This window comes from Phyllobates terribilis, unplaced genomic scaffold (genome assembly GCF_046119375.1).
Source record: "Phyllobates terribilis strain yellow unplaced genomic scaffold, ASM4611937v1 Scaffold_3__8_contigs__length_932513732, whole genome shotgun sequence".
Lineage (NCBI taxonomy): Eukaryota > Metazoa > Chordata > Amphibia > Anura > Dendrobatidae > Phyllobates > Phyllobates terribilis.
In genome coordinates, this window is record NW_027362763.1 from 289,635,016 (window position 1) to 289,652,332 (window position 17,317).

At 39.5% G+C, this 17,317-nt stretch overlaps 1 protein-coding gene across 1 annotated transcript in view; it reads left to right on the plus strand.

Moving 5' to 3' along the window:
• The window catches only part of SKIL (SKI like proto-oncogene), a 46,711-nt gene extending 36,466 nt beyond the window's left edge, over nt 1-10,245 (plus strand). Inside the window, exon 7 of the mRNA XM_073674878.1 lies at nt 8,300-10,245. Coding sequence (XP_073530979.1) covers nt 8,300-8,461 — 162 coding nt within the window. The 3' untranslated portion in view covers nt 8,462-10,245. The remainder of the gene's footprint in view (nt 1-8,299) is intronic.
• The last annotated feature ends 7,072 nt before the right edge of the window (nt 10,246-17,317 follow it).

Sequence of the window (17,317 nt, forward strand, 5' to 3'; positions counted from 1 at the left end):
AGACCTGACTTGTCACATTCACAAGGAGAAACCTTACCCCTTAGAGCCCAGTCTTAGCTTCTCACCCAACCAAATCAGGTCTCATACTTTGCACTGACGAGGGGCAATACCCCAAAACACCATGTCTGCAAATTGAGATTCTGGTTTGGCTTTTATCCAAAGTTCAAGTTATCTTCTTCTCTGAAGAGACAATTTGCATATATAATTTCCCAGAGGAGCATCTAATCCTGCACAAACTATTTTGAGAACTTAGGAAATAATCACTTTATGATCAGTGGGGTCCGACTTCTGGGTTTTTCCTGTACAGTGATGCTGCTGGCCGCCAAAATATTTTAGGAATCTTATACTTAGATACTCACTGCAGTTCCTTGCATGGTGGGTGGACAGGGTGGCACTGTACTGGGGCCAAACGATGAAGTGGATGCAGGGCCCATGTCAGCACTGTGCCCCCATATTGCCAGAATGTGACATAACAATATGAGATGGAAATATTCTTGTAAAAATTAAATTTTAGGCGTATGGTTGCACATTTTATTTGTTCTGATGACATTGTCCATGAAGCAGATGGGCAAATATTTTACTAAAAAATGTTTCTTTATGCAATCATTGAGTACTAGTGATATTTTTTACCAGGATTTTTTCCTTGGTACTATTTTAGGTATATGCATGTAACATTTAGTGTTTCACAGACAATGACTTTTGTCCTTTGCTGCAAGCCCTGTTAAGACTATGGCCCTGATTCATCAAGACCGGCAATTTTTCTCACCGGTCTTAATGAGGATTCATAAGTAGAAAGTAACTTGGCACTCAAAAGATTTTGCAATTCTTGGACAATTTAATGATGATGATGAAAAGATTTTGCAATTCTTGGACAATTTTAATGATGATGATCATCATCATTAAATTGTTCAAGAATTGCAAAATCTTTTGAGTGCCAAGTTTTTTTCTACTTATCAGGCCTGGGGCCCTACGTGTGCACGACCCCGACAGGAGTGCTGTAGTTTTCTACTTAATAAGGAGTCATGACTGAGTCAGATGCGCCTCATTTATGAAGAAGTGCAACTTTTCAAAACTCTTAATGCACTTTTTTTTTTTATTGTAAAAGCTTTGATGGATCGGGCTCATTGGGTCAACAGGAAATGCTTGGTGATTTCTGCTACAGCCTGCATTCATAACACAGGAGATATCGATGATCCAGCAAAACGTTCGGTCGTTGGGTGCAATGATTTTTATTGATCCTTCTGCATAGAACGATCAAGGTCGTTGAATGACCAACAATTGGCCATTTAAAAGATCTGCAATCGTTTAATGGCCTCTTCTTCTTTACTCCTAGAATATCATGTTTTCAACAGTACATCTCATATGTACAAAAAATAATGTGCTGCCAATAATAATTTTTCTACACCGCTTAACCCATTACCAACATGTAACTTACTTGTACATCATATACCGGCCCCCAGGTTTTGATGCGGGCACGCACTCCAAGCCTGCATCTTTCCTTTCACATGACAGCCATCTTGTACCTCTAACAGCTTCATGTGGAGCAACGCTCCACCTGTGGCTGCTAACCTGTTAAATCCTGCTGTCAGTCTCTGACAGCGGCACGTAACACGCGCCAGCAGGGGGGCACGTCGTTCCATGCTCCCATCGGCGCCTCATGACGTGATCACGGGGCGCTGATGAGTTGTCATGACAGTCGGGGGTTTGTTGAAGAACGTCATGACTGGCTTTTATAGGAGATTGTGATTTTCACTATACATAGCAGTGCTGAAGCCCAGCTATGTATAGCACAAGCGATCAGACTATCGCAGCTTCAAGTTCACTAAGGTGACTATTAAATACAGTAAAAAGTAAAAAAAAAAAAAGTTTTAAAAAAATATGAAAAAAAATCACTTTCAAATCGCCCTTTTTTTTCCCCCTTTAAAAAAAAAAATATTTTGTATTTGCTGCATTCGTAAGAGTCTGATCTATCAAAGTATAAAATAAATTAAGCTGATCGGTAAACATTGTAATGAGAAAAAGTAATTCAATCGCCATAATTACTTTTTTTTGGCCGCCTCTACATTGCAATAAAATGCTATAAGAAGCAAACAAAACATTATATCTATCCCAAAAATGGTATCAGTAAAACTTCAGCTCAGGGAACAAAAAAGAAGCCATCACATAGCACTATATCCCAAAAAAATTAAAATGTTACGAGTATCGAAAAATGGCGACACTAGAAGTTTTTTTTTTTGTTTTTTTTTTAACAAATTTCTGAATTTTTTTTCACTACTTTTAAACAAAAAAACAAAAGGTATACATGTTTGCTATCTGCATACTTGTACTGCCCTGGAGAATCATATTGCCAGGTCCGTTTTACCGCATAGTGAACATGGTAAATAAAAAAATAAAATAAAAAACAACGGTGAAATTTCAAGTTTTTGCAATTTTAACGCACTTGGAATTTTTTTTCCTGCTTTCCAGAGCATCACATGATAAAATGAATTGTCATGCGAAAAGCAAGGCCTCATATGGCTATATAGTCGGAAAAGCAAAAAAAGTTATAGATCTAGGAAGAAGGGGAGGAAAAAAAACGGATAATGGCCCAGGGGTGAAGGTGATTAAGGGTTTTTTCCCACGGACTATAGTGGCCTGTTAGACCTCGCCAGGAGCATGGTCTAACAGGCGGTTTTGTCAATGTAATACTGACTTGTATAATGCATTGCAGTGCTGGTGCATTGCAGTGCATTATACCAGCGATCAGAGTAATAAAAGTTAAAGTCCCATAGAGGGACTAAGTAAAAAAGTTAAAAAAAAATTCCAAATATATCACAATAACACACAATAAAGACCAAAAAATTTTAAAAAAATATTATACCAATAAATATGTATACTTATGTAAAAAAAAAAGTACACACATTTGGTATCGCTGTGTCTGGAGCGATCTGATCTATAAAATTGTCACACTAGTTAACCCCCTTTAGTGAACACCGTAAAAAGAAAAAGTGGCAAAAAACTATGCTTTTTCATCATCCCGCCGAACAAAAAGTGGAATAAAACTTAATCAAAAAGTTGAATGTAAATAAAAATGGTATCACTGAAAACGCCATCTTGTCCAAGCCGCCAAACAGCTCTGTCACAGGAGAAATAAAAAAAAAGCTATAGCTCTCAGAATATAGCGATGCCTAAAAACCATTTAGAAAAAAAAAATAGTTTTTAGTGTAAAAGCGGCAAAACGAAAATATTTTAAGAAATTTTCCACTACTTGGATAACCCCTTCTCATACCTAATACTTGGTTCCAATAAAGTAAAAAAGCTTATACTCTCCTCTTGTGCCAGCACCATTATAGTGTTGTCAGCACTCTCGTTCCCGGAGCCCTCTGCGATTGTTATATGTGAGCCCAGCATCCAATCAGCATCACTGTCCCCTCCTTCGGACTAATCAAACATCAAGAAGAAGTCATGACTGCGGCTGCTCTCACTTCCTCATGATGTTTGATTTGTCTGAAGGTGGGCATAGTGGCGTCCGTGCTGATTAGGTGCCGGGCTCACTTGTCAACTGCACGAGAGCTCCAGGAATGCGAGTGCCTACACTGATGGAACGGCGCTTGCATTGGAGTTGAGTATAAGCTTTTATATTTTCAGGGCCAAACATATAGATCAACAAGGGGTTGTACTAGTAGTGAACTACCCCTTATGAATGTCCTATTGCTGTAATCGTACTGACCCAAGAATAAAGCTGTCTTATCACTTTTACCACACAGTGAATAGCATAAACCCCCCCTCCCCCTAAAGAAAACTGTTCCTGAATTGCTGGTTTTTGTTCATTCTGCCTCTCAAAAATCGAAATAGAAAGCAATCAAAAAACCTTATGTGCCTAAAAATGCTCAACGTCAACTCATCCCTCAAAAGACAAGCCCTCACGTGACTGTCTGCAAAAATATAGGAAAAATTATAGCTCTCGAAATATGTTGATGCAGAAACTTTTTTTGTAAAAAAAAAAATAATTTATTTTTTTGGTGTGACAGCTTCCAAACATTATATAAATCTGGTATCGCTGTAATCACATCCACCTGAAGAATAAAGTTGTCCAATCACTTATACCGCACGAGGAACAGCGTAAAAAAATAAATAAAACCAGTTCTTCACCTGTTGACTTGTTCATTCTGCCTTCCAAAGATCACAGTAAGGCTCTGCTCACATTTAAGTGTGCACAAAAGCGTGGTCGGCCACAGTTTTGTGCACCTCTGAAAAGTACACAGCTGAACAGAGGCCAGAAGGAGTTACTCTGCTGCCTCATTATAGTGAATGGATCCCTTGGGAGTTTCATCAGAATCGTATCATTTGGAGATTTAGATAGAAACCCCCATGTAAGTGCTCAGTGTAGAGCACAGGATAAATGTGATCCAAAATGTTATGTAAAATGTTTGCAATAAAAGCTTCAACTCAATCCTAAAAAAAGCAAGTCCCCACTCAGGTCCGTCACCTGTAAATGGAAAAATAGGGGGCTTCATCGTTACTGGTAGCACAAACCCTCTGGAAAAGCGCTGTGGCTCCTCACCCCCCAAAAGAAATCCAGCTAATTCTACTCTGCAAAATACAAATGCCCTCCTCTCTTCTGAGACCCACAGTGTGCCTAAACCACATATAACTTTGACATGTTTGGCATTTCTGTAGCGATGAGATCCCGCTTAATTTACGGGGTGCATGTCTCCTGAAGCACGAGCTGGACAACACATTGTATTGGGCAATACAATTGCAGATTTGCAATTTTCACTTAGCAACATCCTCTGCTGCTTGTTTCTGGAAAACAGCAATGGAGTCAAAATCTTCACTACACCAGTAGATAAATTCCCAGAGGGGTGTAATTTCCAAAATTGAGTCACTTGAGGGGGGGATTCTGCTCTTCTAGCACTTAGGGGCTCTGTATATGGAATCCGCAAACTGTTCTACGAAATTTGTTTTCCAAGAGTCAAATAGCGTTCCTTATGAGTCTCGCCGTGTGGCTAAGCTGTACTGTACAGCCACATATGGGGTATTGCTACGTTCAGTAGAATTTGTGACACATTATGTGCCATTTTTACCCATTTTCCGTATGAAAAATATCAAATCTGGGGCTAAAACAAAATTTTTGTGGAAAAAAAATGTAATCATTTTTTTCTTCACTGACAATGGTATAAAATTCTGTGAGGCATTCTGTAAAATTCTGTGTGGTGTCTACATGCTCAATGCACCCCTACAGGAATTCATTGGGTGGTGTAGTTTGTAAAATGGGGTCACTTATGGGGGTCACTTTTGCTGTTCTGCCCTCAAACCTTTTTAGCAAAATCTGAACTGCAATATAGCGCTTCTTCCTTCTGAGCTTTGCACTGTACCTCAAAGGTAGTTTTAGACCACATATGTGCTATCGGTGTACTCAGGAGAAATTATGTAACAAATTTCACCATTCATTTTCTCCTATCATCCCTTTTGAAAATTAAAAACTTGGGGCCAAAGCAACATTGTAATGGAAAAAAATTGTAATTTTTCATTTACTCAGCCCAATGTAATACAATTCTGTGAATTGCCTGAGGGTTAAAAATACTCACTACATATCTTGATGAATTCCTCAGCAGCTGTAGTTTCTGAAATGGGATCACTTGTGGGTTTCGTTTCTGTTTTGGCATGTCAGGGGCTCTTCAAACAGTAGTTTTCCACCACATATGGGGTATCTGTGTATTTACGAGAAATTACAACAAATGGTGCAGTCCATTTTCTCCTGTTACCCTTGTGAAAATGAAAAATTGGGGGCTAAAGCAATATGTTTGTGGGGAAAAAACAAACGTTCATTTATTCCTTCCACGTTGCTTTAATTCCTGTGAAGCACCTAAAGAGTTAATAAACTTCTTGAGTGTGGTTTTGAGCCCTTTGAGGGGTGCAGTTTTTTTTTAAATTTTCACTTTTGGGTATTTTCAGTCATATAGGACCATCAAAGTCACTTCAAATTAGATATGGTCCCTAAAATATTGGTTTTGTAAATTTTAGTGGAAAAATGAAAAATTGCTGATTAACTTTTAACCCTTCTAACATTCTAACAAAAAAAAATGTTTAAAAATGATGGTGATATAAAGTAGAAATGTGGTAAATGTTATGTATTATCCATTTTGGTGGTATAACACTAATAACACTATGGTTTAAGAGCATCAAAATTCAAAGTTTGAAAATTGCGAAATTTTCACATATTTTCATGAATAAACAAAATATTGACCAACGTTTACCATAAACATTAAGTACAACGTGTCACGAAAACAGACTCGCAGAAGCACTGGGATATGTTGAAGTGTTCATAAGTTATTACCATAAAGTGCCACTGGTCAGAATTGTAAAATTTGACCTGGTCATGAAGGTGAAAACAGGCTTGGGAGGTGAAGGGGGTAAACAGGGAATTTTTTTTACCTCACAGAAATAATCAGCTGTGATCCCCCCTGCTGTAATCTCTGTATACTGTTTTGTGTCCTCCCCTGCCCAGGAGCTGTGGTATGATCAGACCATGTTCCTGCACGGTCAGACACAGCCATTACACAGTACACAGCAGGGGCACATTTATAAGATTATCTTGCAAATTGTCTCTTCGGAGAAAAAGAGGACTTGTACTCTGTAGCGCCACCTACAAGTCACAATCAACCCTTTAACGAGTCGTGCAATATGACTTAGGATAAAAGCCAAATCAGAATCTCAATTTGCAGACACGGTGTTTCGGGCTGTTGGCCATCGTCAGTGCAAAGTATGAGAACTGATTTGGCCTCTCACCTAGCCAAATCAGTTCTCATACTTTGCACTGACGTGCCAGAGCTGGTCTGTCACTCTCCATAAGGAGAAATGTTACCCCTTAGACCCCTTAGATTATTGTTATGATCTGCTACAAGCACTAAGGAAAGACAGGAGATCTGTCCCTACAATAGAACTAAGCTAGATCCCTACGATGTAACGGGGATCCTGATCCTGCGATCAGACCCGCTAAAGTCCTCAGCTAGTCTGAACGAAGACCTATAGATGTGAGGGAGGGATCCCTACAAGAACTAGGGACTGGGAGAAAGATGGACACCTCCTAGCAGAAATTGTAGCAGTAAAAAGACAAACAAACAACATAGAACATAGAGGTCAAAAGACCTAGCTAAACTGACTGAGAAAGGTAACAAAGCACCTGGCTAGCTTAAGAGTAGAAATTACAATGAAGTCCAGCAAGGCCAGAAGGGCGGAGCAGGATTAAATAGGCAAAACGGTCATGTGACCAGCATACTAGAAAAAACCTAACAGGAGAGTTCTAACAATTATCTTGGCACAGGAACAATTTATTTAATCACATCCCATTGTGGATTTTATTTTTATTCCCAGATCTGGTGAATAAAATGAAATTAATTTGTGGGACAACCCCTTTAAGTCACTGCACCTGACAAATGATGACCATTTTTCTTGTTTGTCAGGTGATTGTTGGCTGGTTTAGACAGGCAGTCAGGAAAAGTGTTTCTATAGGTCATTAGCCAGCTTAAAAATCATTATTGACAACACATAGCCCTGTGTAGACATGATATTCTGTGGGCACAGACAAGATCGTATTAATAATTTGTGGGCACAGAATGTGCGTTGTCTTGTCAAAATAGGACCGTAAATGACCTCCAATTGGCTTATATATAATTTAAAGCACCGTTTTTTTCTCTTTTTTTTTTTTTTTTTTTTTTTTTTTTTAATTTCACCACTGGAGTAGCATCACTATACCCATGTTCTCTGTCCCTAGTAAGTGCTGCTCAGGTCCCGCTGTGCTATCTTGGGACTGTAGCTTTTGACTAACTGGAAGTTAAAAATAACGGTCACTAGCTCTCAATGTAAGTCTGGCTCTCATAGACTTTCATTGAGAAGTGACCTCCAGATTGCCCAGGACACGCTGGAGCGATCCGGCAGGTCACAACTAAGAGCGGCCCCTGAGAACAGATGAAGACGATGGCTGGTAAGTATATTACTTTTAGCAGGGAACTTATTTTAGTGATACCACTCCAATGGTGAAATAAAAAAAATTGCTGGAGTGGTGTTGTAACTGCCTGGATTGGTTCATCTAAAAGGACCATATGTTGAAATGAATCATGGTTGACTCTGCATTCCTATGACCTGTACTGACAGATACATGCCGGGTGACCACTGTACCTATTAGAACATCAACTAATCCCGCTACAATAGTGGTTTGATTGTCATTGAAGAATTGAATAGAATGTCTGCTATTGTTCCCTTTAACGTAAATAATGATATATAATTATTGCTGTGTTATGTTTCTGTTTTCCTGCAGTTGACAGAACTACGGCAAAGGTTGGATCAGGCGGAAGCTGACCGCAGAGAGCTACAGGATGAGCTGAGGAGAGAGCGGGAAGCCAGGGAGAAGTTGGAGTTGATGATAAAGGAGCTGAAGCTTCAGATACTGAAGTCGGCTAAGAATAGTAATGGGGACTAAGAAGATGCAGCCACGGTCAAGCCATTATACGTAAAACAGGGTTTCTATGGTGGCTTGGACTGAATTGTGAGCAGGCTAATGTGCTGCAGACATGGGGAGGGACAGGATCTGCTGGGAAGTATGAAGAGCTGGATTAAAATGCGTAACTTGGAGATAACGTCACTGCTGGGGTACCAGCCAGTCTAACAAGTACTTGTCCAGCAAAAAAGGTTTTCCCACCAGTTTTGACCTCTGTAAAATGCAGTAAACTTTACATCAAGTTGTGTCCCTGAAGTCCCTGGTAAGACTCTTCAGAGCCCAATTGTGGCCATGGCTCATTTGTGTTTTTTGAGAGATTTCTGATCTCCATATTCTCCAGCATTGCATCATACCTGCACTTTGTCTCCATATGTGTGGCAGCTGCTGGACATCTACTCTGTCTACTAGGTTATCCATACAAAATGCTGCTACTTGTTTTATCTTGGACCGTGTTCCTGGGTGTTATCAGAAATGTTCTCCATTATTGAGTCGTGTCATAAGCACGTCCAGCCCCCTGGGGGTACATTGATGGTAACCTAAGAAGTCATTATATTTCACCATCAGTAAAATTCTTCTATGCATTCATTAACATTCGGTGATCATCTTCCAGCTTTCATACTGTTAAATGTCGCCATTTTGAATCCTTGATAAGCTACAGCTTCTGTCACCTGTACACATTTACTTTTTGAGATTTCAGCACCCTAATGTGACAAAGGCTGCTGCACCCATGCAATAGATTAGACTTTTTTCTTGTTGTATGCCATTCTTTTCAACCGGATTATTTCTCTATGACTTCCTCTGTCTTTCATTTACTGGATTGTGGAGTGCGTGTAACCTGCTAGATGCTCTTCTGTGCTTTTTTACACCCATAAAATGTATGATAAAATATATCATTAGCTCATTATTAATGCTCCTGTAGAATAAGCAATATTATTATTACCATTTTATATCATAAATAATAATGAGCTGAACAAGAAAAAATACTTAGCGACCTGTCTATATACTGAAGATAGTTGGCCTCGGGTATCAAATCGTGTTCAGAGCAAAAGAGGGCTTACAGCAATACAACTCAAGTTCATGTTCCTGGTACAGATTGGTTTCTCTGGCTAATTAAGACCATTTTTTTCTTTTGAGGCTTCTTTCTTCTCAATTCACTGGTATAGACAATGTACTGTGGCTGTTATGGTGGTATAATAGTATGGCATAATGGCAGGAAGACCAAGCCTGGATCTATTTCTATGTATTATTTCTAGATACTTTTCTAAAGTCTTAATTGCCCCACTCACATTAATGTCGTGCAGACCCACCGATATTGATGGGCTCAGCCACAACAGTCTAATGTATATGGGGGTCTCCTGACTCTTCCGCAAACAGGTGGTTGAGGGGGATAAGGATCTGGTATGTCTCATTTCAGACCAGTATTCCTTTTGTTCGCTTGAAGATAAGCTGCTGTCAGTGGAGTATGGCAATGCCTTTCTCACAGAGTGCACACAAGTGATTGGAAGAGTGAGCAGAGCGCTCCTGTGTATGGTTGAGTTGGGAAGGGTAGCTGCCAGCTGAGCTATCATTCAGCCACCAGCTGTCTATTATGTATGGGACCCCTAATTACTTAGGTCTAACTTTTGTCATGCACGACTTTCAATGACTTGCCATTTTTGACCAATATGTGATGCAGATATCCCAAAATTGATATTCGTGCAAAGGGGCTTGGTCTTTCTAAATTGCCCATTTTCATTCACTTTTATTTATGCCGTTAAAGGGAATCTGACAACAGGTTTTTGCTACCTCATCTGAACAGCATAATGTAGGTAAAGAGAGGGTGAATCAAATGATGTTCACTGGGTGCAGCCGTTTTGACACAATCAGAGCTTTTAGATTTAGAATGAAGCAAAGCTGAGGAAGCTAATCCCACCCACACCAGGCTCTTTGTGTACAAAGTCAATAGACAGTGATGTGTTTATGACAGGAGGGGTGTTGCCAGACTAGTCTGGCAATATTAATCTCTTAGTAATAAATCCTTCACAGTTAGTAAACAGCACACAGCCTAATAAGTGACACATCCCTGAATTTTGTGTTTCAACATCATGTGTCAGGGAGATGTCTCTAGGTCCCCATACACATCAGATGGCTTTATCAAGCCATACTCATGCCCTTATGGTACCCTGTATAAAAGCACGATTGAATCGGGTCTTAGGTCTCATGGACAGACTCAAAAAAATGTTTTCCATTCTTGAAAAAAATAAGGTGCACGTCACTAGTGAACCCCTTATCTGTACATTTTTCTTGTATAAGACATTTATAAATCTGATCTTGTGTCAGCGAATGTAGATTGTCAGGTCACTTGTTGCTGTTGCAAGGCCTCATGAATGTTAACGGGAACCTGTCATGTGGTCACAGCCGCCACTCACTATGTACTAAGCGGTGACTGAAGCTGCGCCGGCCATGCCTCCTTGACTGAAATCCCGAGGCTGAATGAAAGAATAAAGTTGATTTCCTCTCGGCATCTTCAGAACGCTATTAATCTGCAGATTAATCTCATATCTTCATGTTAATGGTGTTCAGTCACCGCTTAGTACATAGTGAGTGGCGGCTGTGACCACAACCCAGCACTGACTGACAGCCAGCTCAGCACTGATGCACACGGCTGTCGGTCAGAGGGGCTGGTTACAGCTGCTGCTCACTATGCATTGAGCGGTGACTGAACCTGCTCCGGCCATGCTTCTATGACTGAAAGCCTGAGGCTGCCAGGAGGAATGACTGGTTCCCTTTAATGAAGCGTATGATCTGGCAATGACTGATTTCTATGAGCAAAATTAAATAATCCTTCACATTTCCAAAATATTTATATATTTTACTGGATAGAAATTTTTGTGTTGATGCAAGTACTTGTTTGTACTATGTTTTTGATTACATTTCTGTTCAGAACTCTATCTAGTGAACCTAACATCATCGCATACCTTGGTGGTCTGTAGCCAAGGCATCGTGGTCAACCCACCTACAGACTTTTGCAGTCCATTGTGGCTGGACAGTCATGATCACCTTAAAGACAGCAGGCAGGTTGTCCAACGGCTGGGACATCATTTCAGCGTTAGGAGTGTGACACGCCAAGGCGTCACATCACTACTCTAGATTTAACTTTTGATATTCAGATTTGCTCTTTATGTTTGAAAAGAAAAATCTGGTTAATGGTTCTTCCACATTGGACTGCTGAAAATCCACAACGAAATGCGCTGCAGCAAAAACCGCCACAAATCAGGCCTTTTTTTGTTGTGGATTTTCAGCATTCTTCATCCTTTATATAGGTGGTACTGTAATGTGCTGGACGCAATTCTGCTGTGGAAATAGTCCTTGTATTCTGTACGTGTGAACATACCTTAATGTCCATGGTATGACTGCTGCTAAACTGGTTTGCCAACTTTTGCAGAACAACAGTCTTGTAAGACAGAATGGTTGGTGATACACAGCCTACATGGTATTGTTAAGGTTTTGTATTGTATAGAGCGGAGATAGTGCTGACATATAAGTCCATGGGGCCGCTACCATACCTCACTGCTCAATAGTCTCGAATGAAAAATCTTTCAAGCTCGAAACCCAAACTATTTGATTTCTAAAGACTAATTCCTAAACGGATAGTCGCTCACACTTCACTTTTTTTTATTTTTTTAAATGTCTAGTCCATGCTCATATTTATTGCTATGCTGTAATAATACTCTATATATTCTATTATGTATTTTTTTTATTGCAAATAGCATTATTATTATTTTGTTTTTCTATTTATTACTGTATGTTTGTGTAAATACACAATTATTTAATGTAGAATATTTTTGGTCATATGAAATTATATAAATTCATGATCTTCTTTTCTACAGATTCTGAGTGATAGAGGTGCCATTTTATTTTGTGTTAGTGACTTTTCTTCTTTAACTGTATATATTGTAAAGATTTTGCTGAATCAACATCACCTTGCTCTGAAAGCTTCATAGAACATACATTGATTGCTTATGTATGTAGTCCTCGAAAACCACCTGTAAAGACGATATATTCTGTATTGTCACGTGGTGTATTTGATACAGCATGCTTTTTTTGTATATTTATGTAAAGTGTTTCACTTTTGATACTGATGCACAATTCTTAATACATTGAATTTTTCTTTAAATAAGACCTTAAAAATTGATATAAAACATTGATTAGTCAAGCCCAGCTTATAAAGAGGCTTAAAATATAATTTTTTTTTTCTTCATTTTTAAGTGGGTGTATAGGCTGGAAAGGAAACATCATTAATTTTGATACTGGTAATTCCTGTAAGAATTATATAATTGTAAAATATGCGATCAGTTCTGCAAACATGGCAAGTTTTGTGAATAATTGGGATTTTGTGTTTAAAAAAAAAAATGGCATTCATCATTAATACATTGGACCTTTTATGGGGTCCAGGTCGCCGTGTTTATTACTTATGTGAGCTTTAATTTAAAATCTCATAGCAATAGATATTACATATTTGCAGCAATGGCATGATTAATCCTTACCCAGGTCCCTATTGGAGTAAGAATAAAATAAGTCCTCAACTATATTCCATTAAGGCCCATAGAATATGTGATATATATCCACTAGTGGTCGGGGCAATAAAACACTGCCATGAGTGCAGTACATGAAGACTGACTTATTACTCAGGGAAGCAGTAGCTAAATGTTTTAGGGTGTCCTATTAAATGTCTACTTTAGACTTGAAATATTGTTGTGTGCTGCACATTTTGACATTTTTGGTCCCCAATAATTTTTAATATCAATCCATTAAAAATAGTTTGCATATATCATAACCATTTTATGCTTTCTAGTAAAAAAAATAAAAATAAAAAATTAAATCCCCCCCCCCCCCAAAAAAAACACCCCACCCCCCCAAAAAAAAACACCCCACAATCTATATGCTGAGAGTAGCGTTATCCAATTTGTAGCCTGAAAAAACTAGCACGGAAGCTAGCCATGAAGATTTTACAGTAAGGTCTGGGCTACACTGCGACTTTTTGTAGCGCTGATTGATTTTAAACCATTAAGTGGCATCTGCAGTCCACCAATTACATACAACTTTGAACGGTGGCTGTAGCTAGATGATTAAAATAATCCATAATGCTTCAAAAAGGCACTGCGTAGCCCAGGTGTTAATCCTTAAGCAGGACATTCCTGCAGATTTCCATCAAATGACTTCTTTATAACCTTCATATCATATATAAGGCTGTGTGCCCTCGATGAGTTTTGAGTGAGCATGACACACCAACAAGAGACAAAAAAAGCGATAAAACTGCATGTAAAAAACGCACTAAAAACACAATGAAAAAACGCAAGTAACCTAATTTACTTAATAGGTGCAAATAATCTGCAACATTAAAAGCTCACCAAAAGCTCATGGTGGAAACGTAGCCTAAACTGTAGGTGGTCAGTTCATAGTTGTCAATTGTCCCGAATCTCTAGGTATTCCTAGGTCGAAAGGGGATGCGGTCCTCGCCCAAGTGTGTGTGTTCCAAGGCAGATCAGGGTCATTACTGGGATGTGGGACCTAAATATCTCCAGAAAAGTTGGTAACTCTGCCAGTTATGTCAATCAATGGTTTGCCTTTGGGCTATAGGGATAAGCATGGGGAATCTTGTGGCTCTTTTTTTGTTTTTGGATTGATTTGAAGAGATTTGCAGAATAAGTATCTTAGAGATGAGGGCACGTGCCAGTCATGGCATAGAAAAATGATCTTGGGCTAAGTTTTTAGCATCACTTACACGTATCTTATGTATGTTGCACAGACTATGGCAATGTGCTTCCTCATGTAGTTGTGTAAATGCTTTGTCTTTTTTCATCTATTGTGCGTAAAATGCGGGTTTCTGTTGGTCATATAAAGAACTGCACATGTTTTGGGTCAGTGTGAGCATGCGAATTGCCTCTGAGTAGATGGGATTAAGACATAAAATTTTGCTTATGAAAAGAATGTCAGATTATCAGGACCTTTAATCTCTACAGAATTGATACAGGGTAGATATCTTCCTTGTTGTGCCCGTTGGCATAAAGAAAGTTGGGCATCTGGTGTCTTTCACTTCTTGTGACACTTGCATTTTTGTCATACAGGGAAATATGTCGGGAGAATAAATGCCTATGCCCACCTTGTTGGAAAACTTGTTGCATTGCATTAAGGAAATCGCTTCAAAATGTAATCCTATAAAATAGGAAATGACTCCATGTATGTGAATGTGTTATAGTCAATGCCACTGCCTCAATTGATACCCATAGAAAAGCAAAATGGCTGGCTTGATAGATGTTTAATAACAAATATCACAAAATTTGAATCTATGCACACTGTAAGGAATGGGGGACAAGAGCTAAATATTTTTGTATGGACCATATTCCCTCTTAGAGCAAAAAGTTTACTTTGAAATGAAGTATAGGCTACTGCTGTATATTAATATATAAGAAAGCTTTGTATTAATAGTATAGGTAATTAAATTGCCCATCAGAGATCCTAATAGCCATTTACTTTAATATTTATTATGACCATCCATAATGATGAATTGCATACACGTAAATGTGCATGGTTTGGGCTTTCACCTCCTCCTTTTGGTTATCTCAACTATATGGTTTTGCCATATTGTAGCCAGCCATTGAATCCGTTTTAGATCAAAGGTAAGCAACCTGCAGTACTCCAGCTGTTGACACTACAATTCCCAGCATACTCGGACAGCTATGTGACATACGTGAGTGAAGTTGAATTTCTGTGATGGCTGGATTGCTGCAGGTTTGACCACTGATCTAGATAATGGATTTGCTGCAGGTTGCTGACCACTGATCTAGATAATGGATTTGCTGCACGTTGCTGACCACTGATCTAGATAATGGATTTTCTGCAGGTTGCTGACCACTGATCTAGATAATGGATTTGCTGCTGGTTGCTGACCACTGATCTAGATAATGGATTTGCTGCTGGTTGCTGACCACTGATCTAGATAATGGATTTGCTGCAGGTTGCTGACCACTGATCTAGATAATGGATTTGCAGCAGGTTGCTGACCACTGATCTAGATAATGGATTTGCTGCCGGTTGCTGACCACTGATCTAGATAATGGATTTGCTGCAGGTTGCTGACCACTGATCTAGATAATGGATTTGCAGCAGGTTGCTGACCACTGTTCTAGATAATGGATTTGCAGCAGGTTGCTGACCACTGATCTAGATAATGGATTTGCTGCAGGTTGCTGACCACTGATCTAGATAATGGATTTGCTGCAGGTTGCTGACCACTGATCTAGATAATGGATTTGCAGCAGGTTGCTGACCACTGATCTAGATAATGGATTTGCTGCCAGTTGCTGACCACTGATCTAGATAATGGATTGCTGCAGTTTGCTGACCACTGATCTAGATAATGGATTTGCTGCAGGTTGCTGACCACTGATCTAGATAATGGATTTGCTGCAGGTTGCTGACCACTGATCTAGATAATGAGTGACACAACTGTGCACCAGGGCAGGTTCAGCCTGGCACTGTTCACTGCCACCTGTCAGATAACAACTGTGGAGAAAAAGCTGTAATGCAGCAGCTTCCCAGCAAGCTTACCTCTTACCGCACATGTATAAAATTTGCTTTTGACATGTAAGCTTCATAAATATGCATGTACTGAATGCTAGTTTCAATGCATTGATGCCAGGTAATTAACATGATTTTGTTAGTAACTATCAGGTCACCTGCAGTACAGTATGAAAGTGAACCTGTCAGTTTTACTCTGAAACGCTGCCGGGTTTCTGAGACTACATACTTTCAAAAGCCAGCCAGAATCTCAGATGAGCAGCACGGTGGCTCAGTGGTTAGCACTGCAGCCTTGCAGCACTGGGGTCCTGGGTTCAAATCCCACCAAAGACAACATCTGCAAGGAGCTTGTATGTTCTCCCCGTGTTTAGTGGGTTTCCTCCCACACTCCAAAGACATACTGATGGGGAATTTAGCCTGCGAGCCCCAATGGGTACAGTGCCACCAATGTCTGTAAAGCCCTGTGGAATTAGTGGCGCTATATAAGCGAGTTAAAAAATTATAAATGACTAGTCCGAGGCAGGGCCCTGGTGGCTTCTCCCAGTACAGTCCCAATAGACTGACAGGTTTTTCCGTGTGTGTATGAGGACCTGTCAATCTAGTGGAGCAGCATTGTGGTAGTCATCATAGACTCACAGTCCCCGGCCAGCTTCTCAAAGTATGTCTTCTTTGACACCCCATAGCGTTTCAGAGTCAAACATGGCTGCAATAACACATCCAGTGTCTGATTTATGCTGCCTGTTGTTTGGGCAACATGAATGAACAGACCTGTTCGCTTTAACTAATTGATCAGCTGCTTAGAAGTGTACTACATTGTCCAGAAGATACGTATGTATTTTTGTCATTTTCATCTGTCAATTTGGCACATTTGTCAGTGAGTATGCGAGTTGCATGAAAGTTTCTACTGAAGCTGTCGTATATCAGTGCTATTACATTTCAGTCCTGTTACAGATGTATTTTTGTTTTTAATTGCCCCCAAAATATTCATCATTTCTTGACTCTGGGCAAAAAAAAAGCTACACGTGGCATATTATTTCAGGCAGCGGTTCTCATGAGGTAGGGGGTCATACTGAAATAAGGGTGTGTGTGGCTATAACCACAGATTATGTCGCGTTCTTACACATTTTTATAATAATAATCTTTTTATTTATATCGCGCTTTACAATTCCGACAATTTACAGACATCATCATCACTGTCCCCATTGGGGCTCACAATCTACATTCCCTATCAGTTTGTCTTTGGAGTGTGGGAGGAAACCGAAGAACCCGGAGGAAACC